Source organism: Myzus persicae, unplaced genomic scaffold (genome assembly GCF_001856785.1).
Source record: "Myzus persicae strain clone G006 unplaced genomic scaffold, MPER_G0061.0, whole genome shotgun sequence".
Classification (NCBI taxonomy): domain Eukaryota; kingdom Metazoa; phylum Arthropoda; class Insecta; order Hemiptera; family Aphididae; genus Myzus; species Myzus persicae.
In genome coordinates this window covers 23,486-43,769 of record NW_019104253.1, presented here as the reverse complement: position 1 = coordinate 43,769, position 20,284 = coordinate 23,486, and the positions used below count along the sequence as shown (strand labels likewise).

The 20,284-nt window shown below is 27.7% G+C and overlaps 2 protein-coding genes across 3 annotated transcripts in view; both read left to right on the top strand.

The window, feature by feature from the left end:
- The window catches only part of LOC111040463, a 4,846-nt gene extending 4,064 nt beyond the window's left edge, over positions 1–782 (top strand). The window contains exon 5 of the mRNA XM_022324388.1: positions 706–782. Coding sequence (XP_022180080.1) covers positions 706–782 — 77 coding nt within the window. The remainder of the gene's footprint in view (positions 1–705) is intronic.
- A 3,566-nt stretch (positions 783–4,348) lies between these two features.
- Positions 4,349–20,284, top strand: part of LOC111040464 (lysosome-associated membrane glycoprotein 5) — a 33,241-nt gene continuing 17,305 nt past the window's right edge. The window contains exons 1-5 of one of the 2 annotated variants that reach the window (XM_022324389.1): positions 4,349–4,597; positions 13,164–13,267; positions 18,144–18,255; positions 18,636–18,769; positions 18,844–18,960. In XM_022324389.1, coding sequence (XP_022180081.1) covers positions 4,546–4,597; positions 13,164–13,267; positions 18,144–18,255; positions 18,636–18,769; positions 18,844–18,960 — 519 coding nt within the window. In that variant the 5' untranslated portion in view covers positions 4,349–4,545. The remainder of the gene's footprint in view (positions 4,598–13,163; positions 13,268–18,143; positions 18,256–18,635; positions 18,770–18,843; positions 18,961–20,284) is intronic. The other variant, XM_022324390.1, reaches the window with a different exon arrangement.

The following is a 20,284-nucleotide window of genomic DNA, read 5'->3' as shown; positions in this document are numbered from 1 at the left end:
AAAAAAAAAAAAAAAAAAAAAAAATATTGACAGTTAACACAACACAAAATTGAAAACACACATATTAACTCAAAGCAGGTCTGAGTATCTAGCGTGAAAACAGCTCATCATAACTTGTAATGAAATAATATGGCTCACTATGAAAAGCTTACAGACATAATTATATCATAATATAAAAAGATGAGAGTTGGTTAATTGTTTACTAGTACAAAGTAAACATCTTTGAAAACTATACGGCAAACAAATTTCAGACACTATAGATGGAGAAATAGAGAGCGGGCAATGTAGGTGTACGCCACGCCGAGTGCTTTTGATGAGGGGTATCAAATATTTATTTAGGTGCATTTTACACACTGACATTTAAATATTTAATTTAAAAACAAATCGGATAAATAATACGTTATTTTTGCATAAATGGTATCATAACCAATTAAATTATCAAAAATTAAAAGTTGATAAGGTTAATATTGATTTTAAACAGTGATTGATATTTTTCAGTGGTATTTGATTTTTTCCAAATATATCATTCTTTGCTAGCGTTTAGTGGCTTTTTTCAGCCACTTTTCATAAATAATATCTTCTTAATATGAATCTTTACCACTGCATAATTCTTAGAACATTAGTGTGTGTTAATTCCAGATTTCCAATATAACATTAAAATAATCAAAATAATCATATAAAATATTTTTTTTCATATATTCACAGGATTCTATTTAAAACTGATACCGAACATAAAGCAACTATGTAAGTATGTCTTGAAAAATAATGACATTAAAAGGTAATGAAAAATAGGTAAATACTAAATAGTATTGTTGAATTATAAATATTAAATAAACAATCAAAATTATATTACTTACCTATGAATTTAAGCGAATTACTTACCTACCGATAAAATATTATTTCTACTCTAATACATTATTTTAAAATATTATCTGACGCAATAATATTAATGGTAACAAATTCTATAATCGGACATAAAGATAGTTAAGTATTTGTAAGTTAGAATATTTATGTTTTGGTGTTGGGAGAAAATACAGTTTAAATATAGGTAATTAATAAATGTTTTTCATTTTTCAATATGACCTTAATATTATATTATTATTGTAGTATAAAAATAAAGTAGATATTAGGTATAGTAAGTATATTGTATTCAAATAAAAAGTAATAACACTCATTTGTAAATGCATTGTATATAACTAAATAATTTTAATACATTATTGATGGAACATAAATAGTTTTAATTAATAGGAACATAGTACCATTTGTAAAACCTAATTAAATGTCACTTACCGCTGTAAACAATTTCACTATTGAACTCGTAAATACATATCATGTATCATAAAATAAATAATTAATACTGAGTATATATCACCCAAGTAAATTCATTAAAATATTAAATTATCATATAGATCTATCATAAATCATACAAAATTGATTCATTGGTATTGCAAAATCTTCCAAAATTCATATTTTTGATGTGTTGTTTTTATTAATTTATTAATAATACTTACTAAATAACTAACTGCTACTAGTCAAATTATGTGGGAGCTGATACCATTGTATATTATAACTACTGCGAATTCGTAAACCATGTACCTCACTTAGAATCGGCCAGAGTATAGATAACATCTGTACCAACAATTTTATTTATTTCTGTAATAAAAACTTATATTCAATTTTAAATTGTATTATCATGGATACAAAAAAAAAAAAAAACTATAAAAGTAGAACAATCTAATTTTCTTTACATTTTTCAAAAAAATCTAAAATATTTTGAAAATTATACACTGTCTAGTGTCTATAAAATGCTAGTATAAATATTTGATAAATGAAATTTAGTTATGTAGTCCACTATATTTTTGATAATGTCTTCTTCGAATCGTCGTTAATCGTTATGACGTAGAATGTAGATAGAAGTATCACATTATAATTTGTAAAAATGATGTATACATATTTATATATTTTAGTATTGGGATATTTATGAATTATGATATGCATTACGAACAATTATTATACATTTTAATATTAATATATAGTTTAATTTAGATTACCTAAATCTATTTCTTTAAACATAAGAGATCAACTAACTAATATTCCAAATGCATTTATAGTATTCTATGTTAAATAAAAAATAAATTTATATCGAACAACTGAAGGTAGGTAAGGGACTCATTGCTTATTGGTTTTATATAATATGAATAAATAACATTATTTGTTTGAAAAAGATTGAAAAACGCGTAGCAAAAAGACCAAGTTTAAAGAAGCTAAGTTGATGTCTAGTTGATCCATCAAGATCTCATTATTCATTGCACTCATTGCAGTTATATAGTATTTTACATTTATACGTATAAAAAAATAAAATATTTTTACCTAATCTAACCGTGATAACCTAACACCAATGCCGGAAAATTGGCATTTAACAATGATCTATGCCTGTAACGTATATTATTCAATGATTAGGAAATTAGGAAATGTATTTCGATGTTACGGTACACCGTGAGTGATTTAAAACATTGAAAACTGTCATAGACCGATTCCGAAGTCTTATACTTTTCGAGTACCTCCATATAAACTATATAATACGAGCATAAAATACCAAATATGTTGTAATATAGTTATTGCAGACGTCTGTATAATAAAAGCTTACATCAAAAGCCGGTTCACTAACCTAACCCAACCCAAAACGAACAAACCCTGCAACCGGCTCCGGTGCTTTGGACTAACGTGATCACGTGCACACCCGTTTGTTTTCGCTCCGCGGAAAAGCGAAATGAATAACGAGCCGGAAAACCCTTGGCAGGAAAGGGGAGGGGATGGGGAGAGGGGTAGGCGAACAAGAAAAAATAAAAAGGAAAAAGTTCGCCGACCGCTGCCGTCGAACGGCCCGACACGAGCGCCTCCGGCGTTGTCGTCATCGTCACCGTACACCCACGAGGTGCACACACATACACCCACGCACACACATGCATATAAACCGCATGCACATACATACGCGTTGGTCGCCAAAGTGTTTTAATAATATGATGTATGTGTAAGTCGTGTGGGTGCCTGCGACTTACCCGGTGCGTCATCGTCGCCGCCTGCGGCAGCCAGCAAGGGGGTAACTGGGCAGGGGTGTTGGCGTCGAATGCCGCGGTGGTGAGAAGCGAGTGGGGGGGGGGCAGCTGTGGGGTAATGGTTGGGGGGGATGGGGTTGAGGGAGTCGGTCGCATACTGAGGCAAACTACTACTACACTGTAGTAGTTGGTGATACGCGCGCGCCGTCGCCGCCCTCGCCGCCCTCGCCGCCTACGCCACCACCGCCGCCGCCGCCTCGGTTCGGAGCTTTCGGTGAGGGCGAGGTCGGGTCGGCACACGTTATAATATTGATTCGTCGCCGCGCGCGAGTGTACATATTATAATAACGTGCAATTTACGGGGACTGCGTACAACTGCATTCTTCGTCGTGACGCATTACCGCCGGAGTGCCGCTCGCACACGGTTTTCGGCTATACGTTATGTGCCCGCTCGTATTGTAATTTTTTGGAAAACTGTAATTTTGAACGCGACCATACCGTGTATCCACGACCATTGGACAGAAAGAGAGAGAGAGATCAGTGAGGGAAATATAGAGAATAAAAAAATGCAAACGCTTTTGAATGAAAAAAAAAAGAAAATAGAGTGCCTTATTTGAACTGCGAACCTCGCGATAGACGGGCGTTTTAGAATGTAGGGCCGCTTAGGGGTGTTACCCGCGTCGATACACAAAGAGTTGGCATTTTTTCTCTCCTAATTTTTCGCCCATCCCCGCTCGGTGCGCCGCACGCATTGCACACGCCACAGCCGCCGCCACCGCCGTCGCGGTCGTCTCCTCGTTGTCGCTCCACCGCACGCGCAGTTTCATCCACGCGCACCAACACCATCGTCTGTCGTTGCCCTACCCGCGTGGTTTGGATAACGATTCTAATTTACCCCATTTCCACACCGTAATCTCCCCCCCCCCCCCCCGAAAATCGTTCCTCGACGATAATAATTTAAAAGATAACAATATTCTTACTATAATAATAATAATAATAATAATAATATCGCGAATTCCGTCGTTCTATTTTACGACCGCAATAACAGCACATCTTATTATACTACCATTATCATCGTCACCAACGCAAACGACGCCGACGGAGACCAACTCCGGCGCCGCCGTTGCCGCGATCGTCGTTCGATCGACGACAGATTCGTGCGGACGGTACACGCACTCACACACTGACACGCGTGCGCGCACACATACGCACGCACACACACACACACAGGCAATCACGCGGAGCGCGCGCACAAACGTACGCACACACCCACACGCGCACGCGCCCGCACGCACACAAGCTCACACGCACCTGACGCCGAGCACCGCACGCCACTCGCACACGCACGTTACACAGAAGCGGTCGACGGCAGCCGCGCGATATCCGACTCAGTCGACGGACGCAGTTTGCACCGGTACCATCACTGCCGCCGCGGTCGTCCATCGTCGTCGTCGAGAGCCAACCCCGCCGAAACACACGCGGCCGCACAATGACCGTCGTCCACCGGTCCACCACGTTCCGATGCATTTTGTTGACTGCAGGTAAAAAAACCAAATTCTTTCCGCGTGCCCGGCTACCCCTCCGTCGAGTCCAGTCGATTATGATAATATATTTTATATAATTGATGCCCACATTATTAAAATGTTACGTGCCTATTACCGCCAATTATTAAAACCGCACATATTAACACCGATTTATAGTACCTAGTATATTATAGGTAGTTATTTTGGACGATCAACGGTATTGCATATTAATAATAAAGTAGTATTAGGTAGGTACGTTAGATACCGCGGTAGCAGTAACATCACTGCATAGTCGCTTTGTTGGTCGTTTCTATCTAGCACGTCTCGTGGTCTCGTTTTTTCCCTAAAATATTATTCTCCACGATTACCAATTCCTCTCCCGAAATACACAGTTCTCGAATCCGCCACCGTACTATCATAATTCCCTTTGACAAGTCCAACATGCAGCTTTTCAACGAGGCTGCTTCGTTTCCTCTGACGAAAGCAATCTTTTTATCTATTTCGCACCTTAATACAGTGAACTGAACCCCTAAGCACCCCCCCCCCCCCTTCCCTAATTCTATCCAACCCGTTTCGATGTTTTTCGGGTCTGCGTTCCGTTAACACATTAAAGCTATAATAGTTAAAGTAGATATAATAATATTATGTTGATTAGTATTTTTACGGTGATCAGATATAACACTGTTGTAATTTTTTTCCATTTCATAAGATCGGTTTACACGATATGCCTTTAGTACATAATGATATATTTTGTTATTATGTATTATGTATGTTGTCTACGTATGTCCGTAGATCATGTTATGAAATACATGAACAGAAAATCCTCTTCGTATTTGCATTTTACTATAGTGCTTGACTAATGTTTTCATGTATAATATCTGTTATTTACTCATTAGATTGAACATATTTAATTTGAATTTAATTTTTAAACTGTACGTTGATTTGTATTTTGTTCTGTTTAATTTACTATTTCCATGAAATAACAATTTACACTTGTATCTTAATTTATAATACCTGTATATTGTTTATTTCGAAAAATGAACATTGAACACGTGTAGATTACTTGTTTTCTTTGTACTTAATGATATTACAATTGGGCACCTATATGGTAATTATTTATTAAACTGAACTATAGCACATAATATAATAAGCTTAGTTACCTAATTAGTTTTCAATTAGTATTAATATAATATTTAATCAGAATATGAGACAGTCTGCCCATGACTTTGACAATTATTTTTAAACGAGCAAACCACATAACTGATTTATTAAATCTGTGGAATAACGTATTATCTCAGATATATGTTAAAATATTATAAATTTATAACAGGCTTATAAGACTCAATGATGTAATTTGATGGCTATTACCCACGAAATCGTTCTTCTTATTTATGCTCACCACTTCATGTTTATTATATGGTAATTTAATAGGCATAATCAACCACATTTTTTTCGTCTGATAATGAATTTAGTAAAAGTTTGATCTTTAGAATTATTTAGTTACTAAGACCAAATTTGATTTATTCACATAACAGTGTCCGATTGTGATAAAAATCAAACTTTTTTACTGTAAATTGTAAAGTAGGTAATTTTATTGAAATATTTATGTATTTAAATCAAATTTCATACGAGTGGTTTATGAGTTATTAAAAAGTATAATACCCAGTAAAAAATATATTATTATCATACTTTTTATAATAATTATTAATAAGTATAATATTAAAAAGTATATGCACTAATGATAATATTATAGTCCTCAAAAATGTTTTACTAAAACATAATAATGTATGGTATATGTAATATCGAATCTAGTATCTAGAGGATTTATAATTATACACAGACAATTTTTACGTGTTATATAATTAATTATTAATATTATTAATTACTATAATATTTTCAAATCAGGATGTCATCAAATCTTCTAAGCCCATTACCATAGACATATTATCTTTAGTACACCAAACTAAATAAATTAAGAAATAATTGATTGAAATTTGATTATAAATATAGAAATTTAAAAAAAATATATCTGCTTAGCAGTTTAACGTAAAATGGTGACTTATAATTTTTTTAAAAAAAAATAAGTAAATTAGTGTTAAGTATAAAATTATTCTGAAAAAAAGTCCTTCTAATCTAAAAGGAGTTTTCGATAATATTTTTCCAATTAATTACAAAATACAAATGGAGCACCACCCCTCACACAGCTTACGCCAATGTGTGTCACACATAATATATTTGCCAATAAATTTTTTTAATAAACAAAATAAATAAGAACCATTTAAATTAGTTTACATAGTAAACCTATTCGAAATATTATAAGTTTTTCATATTATCCAAAGAATAATAATGATAGTAAAATATTAAATTAATATCATAATATAACTTACAAAACGATGTTTTATGAATAATGGCATCTAATTAAAAAAATAAACACATTATCTGATCACATTTAAAAAGTAAAAGTCTTGAGAGTAACACTAAAACAGTTTTTTTCTACGGTTGTATTTAAAGTAAAAATAATGTTTGGTGGAAACAGACTTCTAAATATTATGTCATCCACATAAGATAAAGATCACGGTATTATTAAAAAGTAGCTTTACTAACATTTGTATCACGGAGATTTAAAGTGCTTTCGAAAACAACTGCTAAATACCCAACATAACCTCACAAAAGTAAAATCTTGAATAAATATAAATGCATAAAACATTTTACTGCACTCAAAATTTAAAAGTTGACTTTTGAAAAATATAACTACCACTGTGACGTAGAATCATAGCTCCTTTGCTTTGAGTAGAATCAAAACGTTGATAAATATTAAATGTAATCATGTTTATATTATGAGGATAAACATACAACGGTATAAGTAGATTTATTTTCGTTTTTAGAATTGTTTGAAATGACAATACGTTTAGAAAAATATTAATATGTATTTATTATAATCTGTATTCATTTTTGGACAAATATTATTTTTAGGTTAAGTGGAATAAATGTGAGCTCAAATATGTATTTAAATTTGTACTTTATTGATGTAATTTTATTAATACATACTTCTTCTTAAAATGATTTAAAATGAAAAATCGTGTTATTAATATCTCGTTAGCTGTTTTCCCGAATAAAATACCACTTGTACCAAGATTTAACATTGAAACAGGGTTACCTACAATTGGATTCTAAGTGGATCTAAACTTTATAAATTTATAATAAATATTAATTATATTTATATTTTTAAGACAACAAAAATAATTTCAATACAACACAGGGCTCGTATTTTGTTCATCTAATTTACTTCTAATAATAAAATTAAGCTACATATTCAATAAAAACAAAACGAAAAATACTCATTACTCACTTTAATAAAATTGTATGATTATCTTAAAATTTAAAAATAGCAAACTGTATGGAAAGATGTGCTTTGCTAAAAATCGATTTTTCAATTCAAAGTTTTATTGTTGCTTATAATGTTTAATAATACAAAATAGTAAATACTGAGCCAACATAAAACGAGTACCGAACGGCCAACACGCGATCTCTGTATCTCATGTATTTATGCTTTAAAATTATATATTATTCAAAAACTAAACTTGAAAACGTGAGGTATACTTAAATCGTTTTTATAATACAATTTCAGGTGGTTCACTTTCAGGACATGATTTTACAGCATACATTTCTATTTTAGGTGTGTTATTTCCTTTAAAATGTAGGTGGTACATTATGTTGTGGTTCAGAAAAGCAGTAGTTCACTTAATGTGAACTATTCGTGAATAGTTCTTAGTAAATTTTACTATTCCAGAAAACAAAATTGTTTATTTTAAATTGTTAGAACTAAGATTTCACAATTGAGACTAACCGTATTCTATTAATGTTCATACGAATGAAATTATATTACGTCTAAACGGCAGACACATACAGTGTAATTTAAATAAAAATTATAGTTTTCTTCTAAATTATTTTGATGATTATAATAGTACAATAAGTAAATATAAAGTTTTATTTAAAAAAAGTACTATTTACCAACATGCAATTTCATAATCGATGGTGTATAATATGAACACCATTAATTTGTGTAAAATATACAGTGGCATATTTTGATAAAATGTTATTTTTCTAGGGTAGTACCAACCTTTTTTACAGACTGTTATGAAAGTAATTTAATTTATTTAACTATATAAAAGATATATACATATATGTATATAAATTTAAACAGTATACAAATTATTATTTTTTTAATTTTGAGGAAAAGAAATGCTAAAACTACAAAATTACGCCGGAGCGCATTTCAAACTCCGAACTTCGAAAAATGTTGATGTTACTTTTATAATATTTAAGTATTGAATTAAATGTTATAAAATTGATTTAATATTTTAAGTTCTGTAAACTAAGTGTAAAAAAATAGTATACGTTTCACACTTCAGACGTATCAATTTTCGATTAATCATAAAATATTTTTGGCTTAAACATATTAATATACCATTTTGTTTACTGTACCCTCCAGGTTGAAACTATACTACTCTTTTTAATGAAAAAATATGTTTGTAATTGTTTGGATAAGACGAAACAATTGACACAAGTCAAGTTAACTATTTGAGCAAATTCTCTAGTTTCAAACATTTAGAAAACATTTTTTTTTTTATTCTTCAAATATTGTGATTGTTCCATGTGCAGTACACCCCTTCGGTCAGTTGATGTTTACAAACTCTTAAAAAATGCAGTTGATGTTCTGTCAAAATCAGGCTCTTTCAAACTACACTAATCAATAATTATTATTGTATACGTTTTATAAAATATATAGTGAGCAATGACCATACTACCTAAACCGAGTTTCATATTACGTAGGTATTGAAAAGTGATGCCTAGTCTATATTTTTTTTAATCTTTTTTTAATGTTTACTCGTAATATATGAGATGGATATAGTATAATTAATTAAAATATTTTGAACTAAAAAGGGTTATCTTAGGTTCAAAATGTATTATTTAATAATTTTAATAATAGATATAAAACAAAACAAACAGTTGACTCATTATTGTATTTTACACATGCATTTAATTTATGAAAAGAACCAATTAAAATCGAATTTATGCATGTTGATATTCTAGTAACGACTTTCATGACTATTTTAATATTTCATTGACGAAACCGGTGAATTAATCCAAATAATATAAGGGCTAAATCATTAATTAGCTTTAATTTATTGATACATTGTAACAGCCTTGAATGAATAATGTTAACCATGCAAATCCCTTAACAATGTCTGTGTCTAAAATTCTCTAATTACACTATAATCTATATTATACATCGTATTACACAAGCAATTTTACTTAATTTGATATTGCATGTTGTAATGTCATAAATTCCTATTTTTTTTATAACTGAAAAATATTTGGTACTCGTTTTAATTTACTTACTGAATACACATCCCATAATTTTATTTTATTTTATTATTTATAATTATGTAGAGCAATAAACACATTTTCATTTTGCATTCAATCATTTGAGCTTATTACTTTGAAATTAAAGTGTTTCTATAGTGCTTGTCTTTACTAAAATAACATTACACGTGTGTTTTTATTTTATCATAATGTTTTATTTCAAAGGTGATCTATGATTTTTTACAATAAAATATAAATAGTTGGTTTTAGAATATTTCAATTGAATGATATGTATTTAATGTATTTGAATGATCTTCTTGGTTGAATATTAAAAAAAAAATGTTACCTGTTCTTTGGAGGAACAATTTTGAGGGTACATAATTTATTATTTGCTAATTTTGTTGACTTTCAAGACCATTGTAATTTCTATTAAATTGTTATTTATTTTTTTTTGTTTACATAAATAATCAGCTTTTCAGTGAATGTTAATATAAATAAAGTAGTAACTGTAAAAATTAAATTATGAATTGAAATTTTCAATGTTTTCCCCCCAAAAAAATGATACAAAATATACCACTAAACACGGTTTTTAATAAATTATGCTCTAATATTTTCTTCTTAAAGTTCTAGTACATCCATTGTTATTTTATTGAATCTTTTACTCTATTTTCTAGTCAACATAATATAGTTTTTATTTGTTTTTTTACATCTTTGAACTTTTATTATCATAAAATAATTCTAAACTGCACTGAAATATTTTTATGACAGACAAGAACATAAGAAAACAGCGATGTGTTAAAACTAAATAAATTTTTTATTTCAAAAACGTTTTATTAATACTATTAAGGTATTAAACATAATTTTAAAGTCTAAATAAGAGTATATTCAGAATGTTTTTAAAATGTATTAATTGGTTCACACACATATAACAGTATAAATTCAAATTCAAAGTAGGTAGGCACTTATGTAATATAAGATAGGTACACATTATGTAAAGTGCATTTAAATATACTATCTATATGACTATATCACAAATAAATATAATGCATTTGTGATATTTATTTATGTTCAACAATACATTTGTCAAATAATAAAAAAAATGATAACGTAAAATAATGAAATTATGTGATTTTTAAATATAATTAAATAACTTTATTTTCTTGTACTTTTTCATTGCATTTACACTATAAAAACAACATTTTTAATAATATGTATAGCACTCAAAACCCAGTTAAAAAAAAGTTTAAATGTTATCGGTGTGATTATCAGAAGTTAATACAAAAATAATTCAACGATATATTACTAAATCTATCACAGATATCATTGGATACAATTTTCATATACCAATAATGAATTTCCTTTATATATAATTTCTCAATTAAAATAGGTACTTGGTGAGATGTATTCATTTATTTTTGCACTATCTTCTTTACTTCTTATAAGCTATGAATGATTATAATTAATAATTATTACAATTGTATTACCAGGCACAACTTGTAATTAAGGTTCTATTATTTTATTGTTAATTTGTCTCATACTTTTTTTTCTAAGAAATATTTAAATTCTATTAGTAAAGTTAACCTAGATTTAAATTTGAAAAAATAAATCTATAAATGTGTCTTAGATACTCCTTTAACATGTCATCTCACCGAAAAATTTCGATGCATATATACATTAATGCAGATACTTTACTATAACTGTTTTTAGAAAGATTATAAGACTTATAATATTAATTATAAATTACTGGGCTCCACTTTTTATAACTTATGAATTATTTATGCTTCAAATTACGATATAATTAGAACGATGTGCTCAATTTTACTTTTTAAATTGTATTTGCTTCACGTCAGCCTTTCATCAGCATTATGGGCTATCTAAAATATACTTAATCACTAATCCAAAACATGAGCTTAGGATTTTTTTTTCAAACTGTTTGAACAAAAATTTAAAAATGTTAGACCGAATGACGTAAAAAAATGTCTAGAAGAAAAACTTAAAAAGACTTCTTTCTTCAAAAATAAATTATATTTAAAATAACTCATCAACAATTGTGCTTTATTTTATTTCAAAGTAAGAAATAAATATAACGAAAAAGAATACATTAAATAAATACAAATGTAAGAAAAAATGTTTCAAAATCTACAACGGTAAAAAAAAAAAAAATAATTTCACATATTATTCTAATTTATGTAGAGAATAATAAATATAAAACACGTTAAACATTTTTGATATCTTTCAATTGTACAATAATTATAGAAAGTAGTTATAGCCGATCTACATCAACTTGATTTTATTTATTTGTTCTGTTTTCTATATACCTAATTCCGTAGTATCACGCAACAGTGTAAAAAGGTAATAAAATAGGATTCGTACATGTAAGTTACACAGAACTACTATATTTTTCTAAAAATGTCGATAAAATTACCAATAATAAATCCGTTAAAAAAAACGTCGATTGGACTTCATACAAAATAATTTACATATAAATAAATGAAATATTCTCTTAGTCATATTTGTAATCAGTAAGTCAAGTGTATTTTTAATTTATAATTTTAAATTGAAATATTTTATTGTTATTCTTATTTCCAGAAATAATAATAATATATATTATTTTTTCATATTTAATGAAGTTTCATTCTAGGGTAACTAGAATTTATTTATTACATATACATTTATCAAAGCAATGCAATTTATTAATATATTATATACAAAATAGAATACAATGGAGATGAAACTATATTGTTAGTTCTCGCAAAGTGTATATATAATATACATAAAGATATTTATAAGTTTTCTTAAATTATACTCAAAGATTGAAATTTAACTCAAATAGTTCTTGTAAGTTATTCAAAGTTGTAATGCTAATCGATGTTTAGCGTTTTAAAAACAAGTAATATAATATAATATTGTTATATTCTCAGATAATATATATATATATTTATACAACGTTTTAAAGATGTAGGTCATGTTTATGAACGGTATGTTTCATACTATAAAATATTTGAAGATTAATACCATTTTTCATTCTCAAATTATTACCTTGTTTATAATTAAATTACTCCGATGCATTCACTGTTTATGGTTCTTCAACTACAATTAATATAAAATTATGTAAAAACACGTTTAATTTATTACGCTATTACTAATAGATTTAATAATTGAGCATTCATGAACAATTATAAAAGAAGTACAATTAAAATATTTATTTTGTTTTTAGCAATTGTGATATTTGATCATATCCTCGTCTCTCCAATTCATGCCTTACAAATAAATGAACAAAATAACACAAAACGGTCCCCAATTACAACATTTCAAAAAGCGGTAAGTGATTTGTTTTTTTTAAATTTATTTATCTGTTTTATTTAAGTGTGTTGTAACATTTTCTTAAAATATTGTAGTATAATGTCTGGAATGCCCAAATTAGTTTATTTCAGGGATGGGTAAACTCTTTTAACAAGTTAACAATTAAAAATAAAAATGAATGGTGTGCGAAAAATGGTAAAGAATGGCATAAATATTACTTTTGCCTCGTATCATGTTTATTTATTTTACAATACAAAATCATATTTTGAGGGCCACATTAAGTGGAGTCTAGAGCCAAATTTAGAAATACCCCTGGATGTTCTGGATTTAGTAGTTAAAAAAAATCGTTAATTCCTCTCTACTGACCGAAAATTAAAAGTAGCGCAAAGTGGTAATTTTCTTTTATTATTTTCTGTTTAATGTGAAAATCGAAGTGATATAAACGAGTTAATTCATATTTGAATCAATCAATGTATTTGTTAATTAACTACTTATTGTTTTAAATTTGTTCTTATTTAAAACATCAAAACAATTATCTGAAGTAATTACTTTAAAATGTTCTGATTTGAATTTTAAATGTTTGTTGATTAAACTATTCAACTATAGGTACCTACCTACCAATAGCTCATAAATTTATATCTAGCATAAGATTAAAAATTCTAGTCTTTAATGTAAGATCATTTTTTGATGAATCAATTTTATATTTATAGATTATGGATTAATAGGAACTATTGAGTTGATTTAATCGCTTTTGTTGTTCTCTTCTAAAACTATGTTACTATACGACATTTATTCTGAATTCAAATTATGATGGTTTTAAAATCATATTAAACCAAATTGGAGTTAGATTTACTTTTATTTCATAGGTCTGTTTCAAATTATGTTTATTTCAAATTAAAGGACAATATTCAGTATCCCTCTATCTGCGTTGTGTATCTGACAGCTAAAAGTGATGCTTGGCTTAGACCATGAATGAAAAGTGCTAACGGGTGTGTTGTATGATATAATATTATAATTATTATTATGTAACATGAAAATTATAGTTAATCTATATTCAATAAACATATTCTGAAATTTAATACTTTCCAATTTTATTTACAATATCACACCTATCGTTCAATACTGTCCACCGTTCTGGTAAAATAGGTACCTAATGAGATAAGAAATGTAGAGTAATGTTTCAATTTGTTGTGGTATCTACTTGTTATAAATAATTTATGAAAAAAATGAAAAATTTTGAAGAAAAAAAATAAAAACTTAAGTGATTGTATCAAGTAAACGTTACAAAAAATGCACCTATAAGTTTTCCGATTTTTTATCGAGTCTCCATTTTTTTTATTTTGATGCACAAAAAATACATTATATTTATTGAAAACTATTATTGATCGACTACAGATTAGTGACACGTACGAGAGTGCTCTACTATCTTTTTTACATTACAGTCACACACACTAATGATCACTTCATATGCACACATTCACACGAAACTCACTCATCTACACTTAAAAAATTACTCATATTGATATCTTAAAAAAGGTCGGTATAGAATCTCCTTAATGCTTGTGTATGAAATATATTGTACAATATTATAGAATAAAACAAAGGATGGAAAAATACATTGATAATAAATAGAAAAAAAAACGCCTTAGTGTTTTAATCCATAGGGTTTATAAATGTCAAGAAATGTTTGTTATTTTATATTCATTGTTCAGTAGGCGATAAATTCTAGTTAATTAAATGTCAAAAATAATAGTTGATACATAGAATTTTTTGTATCAACCCTTGATGCACTTTTTAATTTCTAACAATTTATACAACCTTAATTTATTATTGAATAAATACCTACATTTATTTTTTTATGTATACTTTTTATGGAATTTGATTTAATCAACTACAAAAATAATTAATTATTGAACTAACCTATTATAGTGTTGTCTAATGTATTGACTTTTACTTTTTTGCTTGTTTATGTGTAAGTATGATAAAGTGAGCCTTTTAAACATTTTTTGCATATTTACTGTAGTATAAATATATAATAAACTGATTTATTAAGTCATTTACATTTTTTTTTATCTCTAGGTAATTGTGTTAGGATTTATCTAATTTTGTGATACATAATTTTGTAACATGCAAGCTCCGGTTTTCCGGACTCCAATGTTAATTCGTTATCTGTAACTATACGCATCAAAATCGTGAAACCCTCCTAACTATAACTTATTAGAAATGCCACAATATTTATAAATCTAATTTAAAATTCAAATATTTAATAATTTAACTAATATTATTCAACACTTTTTTTAAATAATGATGATAATGCAGTTTGTGCTGTGACTGATGAGTGCTAAAAAAATGTTGATCACTACTGCCCTATATCTTAACAATTACAATACTGGTGACTTAACTTGTGTTAAAATAGTTTCTTCCATTCGAGTACTTCCCATTCCTGGAGTGTCAGTTTTGTAGGGTCGACATTTTAAATATACTTTATTTATAATGGTTTATGTATCAAAAATGTTTCTTATAAAAATAAATCTTTATTTTTGAATTCTGGACTCTTGATTGTGGTTATCTTTAAAGTTTTAGTATTATAATCATAATTACAATTTAAAAAAAAACCTTGAAAACTTTGATAATTCTATATGATATAATGTATTAGGTATTACTCTATGCTGTGTGCTCTGTAAACACGGCGATCTTTAAAGTGGACTCTATGTAGTGATTTATTTTCAACCTTTAACATGGATATCTAATTTAGAAGATGCAACAGTTTAATCGGTCTTATACCTACGTCTATTTTTAGTACAACATAACGAAATTTCTTTCTGTATTTCCAATAATATTTCCAATAACTATGGGTCGAAATAAATCTAAATGGACTATATGAAGTAGCCGTATAGGTACAACTGATTCTTTTATTGCATCCTCTTAAAACAAATAATAAATTGTCAAAATACTAATTTACTATAATTTAAAGCAGGGCTTGAAATCGAAACAAAAATTTTCGATTTTAATTTCAATTTTGCTTATCGATATTAATATTTTTCGATTTCGATTTAAAAATAATATATTGATTTTGTGATTTTATGATTTTTTTATTTATGCAGATTATCGATTTAATTATATTATGATTTCGATTTTAAATATAATTTTCTTTTATTTCTATTTTAGTTTAATTTTAAAATTTAAATAACATTATTTCGATATCACTGATATTAGTGAATTATTTTCAATTTTAATAGAAATTTTGAAAATCATTTACAAGCATTCACGATTTCGATATTAATTTTGATTTTTTAAAAAAATTTTAACGATTTTTATCGATATTTAAAATCGATTTTGAAATCGATTTTAAGCCCTGATTTAAAGTTTTATATTTTAAAGTACCTAACGAGGTGTCTAAGTTCTATTAATTGTAACTTAATTGATTTTCACATAACTGATTATTGATTTAAATTGTACATTTTTCTTTTACGTATTAAATACCATTACATATCTAATCATAAGCAGTTTATATTTTAAATTATTTATGTCTTATATAATTATTTTTAGACATTTCAATGCTCACAAAAAATTACAATATACAATATACTTCAACCATTTTAAAATTTATAAAAATATTTTAAAACTGAAGGAAAAGTAAATATAAAATATACCTAGGGAATAACTACAAAGTGTAACTACAGTATTACTTGTGTGTAATTTTCTTTATAGAAGAAGTTTTCTTATTTAATTAAAATACCTACACGTGTTATGGGAAAATAATTATTCGATGCCAAAAGTGATAACATTGTGTTGCCCAAAAAATTACCACAAAAGTGTGAAAACATCCTGAAATATATCTAGGGGGAGAGTCCAAACGTTGATATCCATATGATTCTAACTGCTATGCAATGATCAAAGTTATTTTATCTGGAGATTTAAATCACTGACGCCCATATCAGTAGGCATGTGACCACTTATGAAAGTACTGTGTATATCATAGAAATAACTGATCCACAACATAAGTACCTTAAACCTCAAAAGTGTTATGATTTGTATCTTTAAAAACACATATATTATTTGTATATAGAATTTACCAACTTTGACAAGTATAAGTCCGTGTTCAAAAGATACCGAGTAAGACAAGCTTAGTTTGGTTTAATAGTATTACATACTTTTTCAATAAACTTACACAATTTTTCTTATATTATTTCAATATTTTATTAATTTTTACATTATAATTACTACTGTTTATTAAAATAGTTTTAAACATGATATTTATTCAAGAAATGCGTTCATTACACATCATTTTTTTTTCTTTAATTAAGCTTAAGTCAATAATACCCAATTTCAATTTATTTTTCTTGGTGTCTTCATAGAGTTTACAAACAAAAATCAACGTTAATATAGAGCGAACTTAAAATTGATACAAAGCCATTCTAAGTCCTAAACCAATGTCAATAATAAAATTATAAAATTAAATCATATAACCATGATTCCTTTGAATTTTTTTATAAATTCAATAGTATAACTATAAAAGAAAATATAATTAAAACGTATTAAATATCAAATTAAGGTTGGTACAGTGTTTGTGTTGTAAATTATTCGTTATAATAAAAACAAAAAACTACCTACGCTTGGATTTATTTACAACACCCTGAAGGTAGCAACCTATAAAAAAACGTGACTTCATCATAAATCCCTCGGGATTAAAAATTTCTAAAAGTGTTCGAATATACATAACGAGAGAACGGTCTAGAACAGGGATCATAAATCTTGAGCCTAAACCTCTCTGTGGCGAAAGTAGAGAGATCTCAAATTGTTTGATAGCGTTGTCAGGATTAAGTTTACAAAATGTTGAATTATAACACACTATGTCAAAAGCATTAATCATTTTATCGTCATGTATATTTAGAAACATTTACCGGACGAAAGCTCACTAGATCCCGTGTCGAACGCAGACGATGAAACTCAGAGATCGGTCCGAAAAAGTGCCGTTTTGTACAATAAAGCTGACATAACAACAAGTAAAGCTAAAGCTGTTTAAATTATTAGATAGTTTTCATATTTTACTATATTGCACTTTAATTATATATTTATCATCTCAATTAATTTTTGTATCATATATTATATTATTATTGTTTAAATTAAAAAAATAAATTGCATTGAATTTGTTAAATTATGATAACAAATACTTATTGACATTTATACATCGTATTTTGTTACAACTTATTAAATATAGTGCACATACTTAAAATAAAGTAAATTTATATCATACTGGTACTGAACACTATGCATTTTAAAAGTAATATTTTTTTATTTCACAAAAAGATTTATTTATAACCGTTGATTGTAACACGTAACACAGAAATATATGTAGATAATAATATAAATATTTTTTTCTCAGCAACTCAACCAAGTAATATTGTTGCGTCACTTTTCCGACTAAATGAGGAAGAAGGTAATACGTGTATTCTGTTGAGGGTAGATGCTGTCATAGAAGTAAAGTTCAAAACAAAACTTGGTTCTGAAGACGTAAGGGTCAGAAATAATATTTTTGAATATAAATTTGTATTTATTATAATATTATTCTATGGATATTATGTGAACTACAGCAAACTGATCTATATGTTCCGGACGATGCAGAAGTAACTGGTGATTGCAGCAATGAGGATGATGCAACATTAATACTGAAATGGAAAAATTTCGTCTTTACCTGGTACTTCACAAAGGTAAATATATAATTGTAATTTTCTAATCACCTTTGGGTAAAAAAAGGGAGTTTAATGGAAAGTACAAATAGAGAAATTGAAATTTTCAGCTTATAACAAAGTTTTTTTTACAATACAAATGTATGGAATATTTTTTATTTTCCATAGAATTTGCTCAATTGTTTTTTTTTTTTTTTAAGTAGGCATACTCGAACATAATACTAAAATAAACGTATAACAATTTACATTTATCAATGATTGCATTAATCTAACTGTAATGTTGAATCTAAGATGAATTTAAAACTTCGTTATTATTTTAGAAAGTAAATATTTTTGAGTTTAATAAAAATGTAAAAAAAAATTGTATTATTGTATAATATAATATTTGAATATACTAATTCATATATATATTGAGGATATAGTAAATAACTATATATAATTGATTATATTGGTATAACTGTTTATACCCCATCTAGTTATGACTAGAGTTCAGTGTACTTTGAAGTAGGTTCACGACCTATGTGTTTTTAGTAATAAATACAATTTATGGTTGCACAGCAATTAAATGTGGTAGGTATTTGAATTGAATAACTCATTTGCTACTAAAAAAAGAATAATATTCATTAGTTTTCAATATAGGTAAATGGACATTTATAATTTATAATCATTAAACATATTACAGCAAATGTACACTGAGGACGTCACACCCACGTGTGTTGTCTCCGTCTTACGAACGTTAGGCAATATATTTGTGTTCAGCAGTTACAATGTTGTGCAATTACCTTGATTAATAAATAAAATTGAGATATCATCAAACTTCAATGTATGAACATTGTCTGTGCTTTAATAAGTTTTTTTTTAAAAACCTAGATATTTAAATTTGGAAGTTAAATGTATAAATGTATAAATTGTGATATTTTACATATTCACATCTTTTAAAAAATTTAAATGTCTTAAAAAACCAATGTGCAAGCACGGATAATGTTCTTACCTTTACGTCTGATAATTGGTCAATTCACTCAATTATTAAAACATACTACACATAATTGGAACGGCTGGACATAAACATAGTAAGTTTATGTTCCCACCTGTTCCATTAAACCAAAAAAATAAATAGTATATAAATTTGTATATAAGAAACTGTACTGTATTAAATTTATTTATCTTCATGACGACGTGATTGTAATTGACTTCGTTGATGTATGGATTAATGTTTCAATTAAAATATAGGTAGGATATATTTGCATAATTAAAAAACCCTGAGTTATACTCATTAACTTCCATTAACTATAATTACATTATACGTAATGTAAGTTATGATACATGGTATACGCACCATTTATTT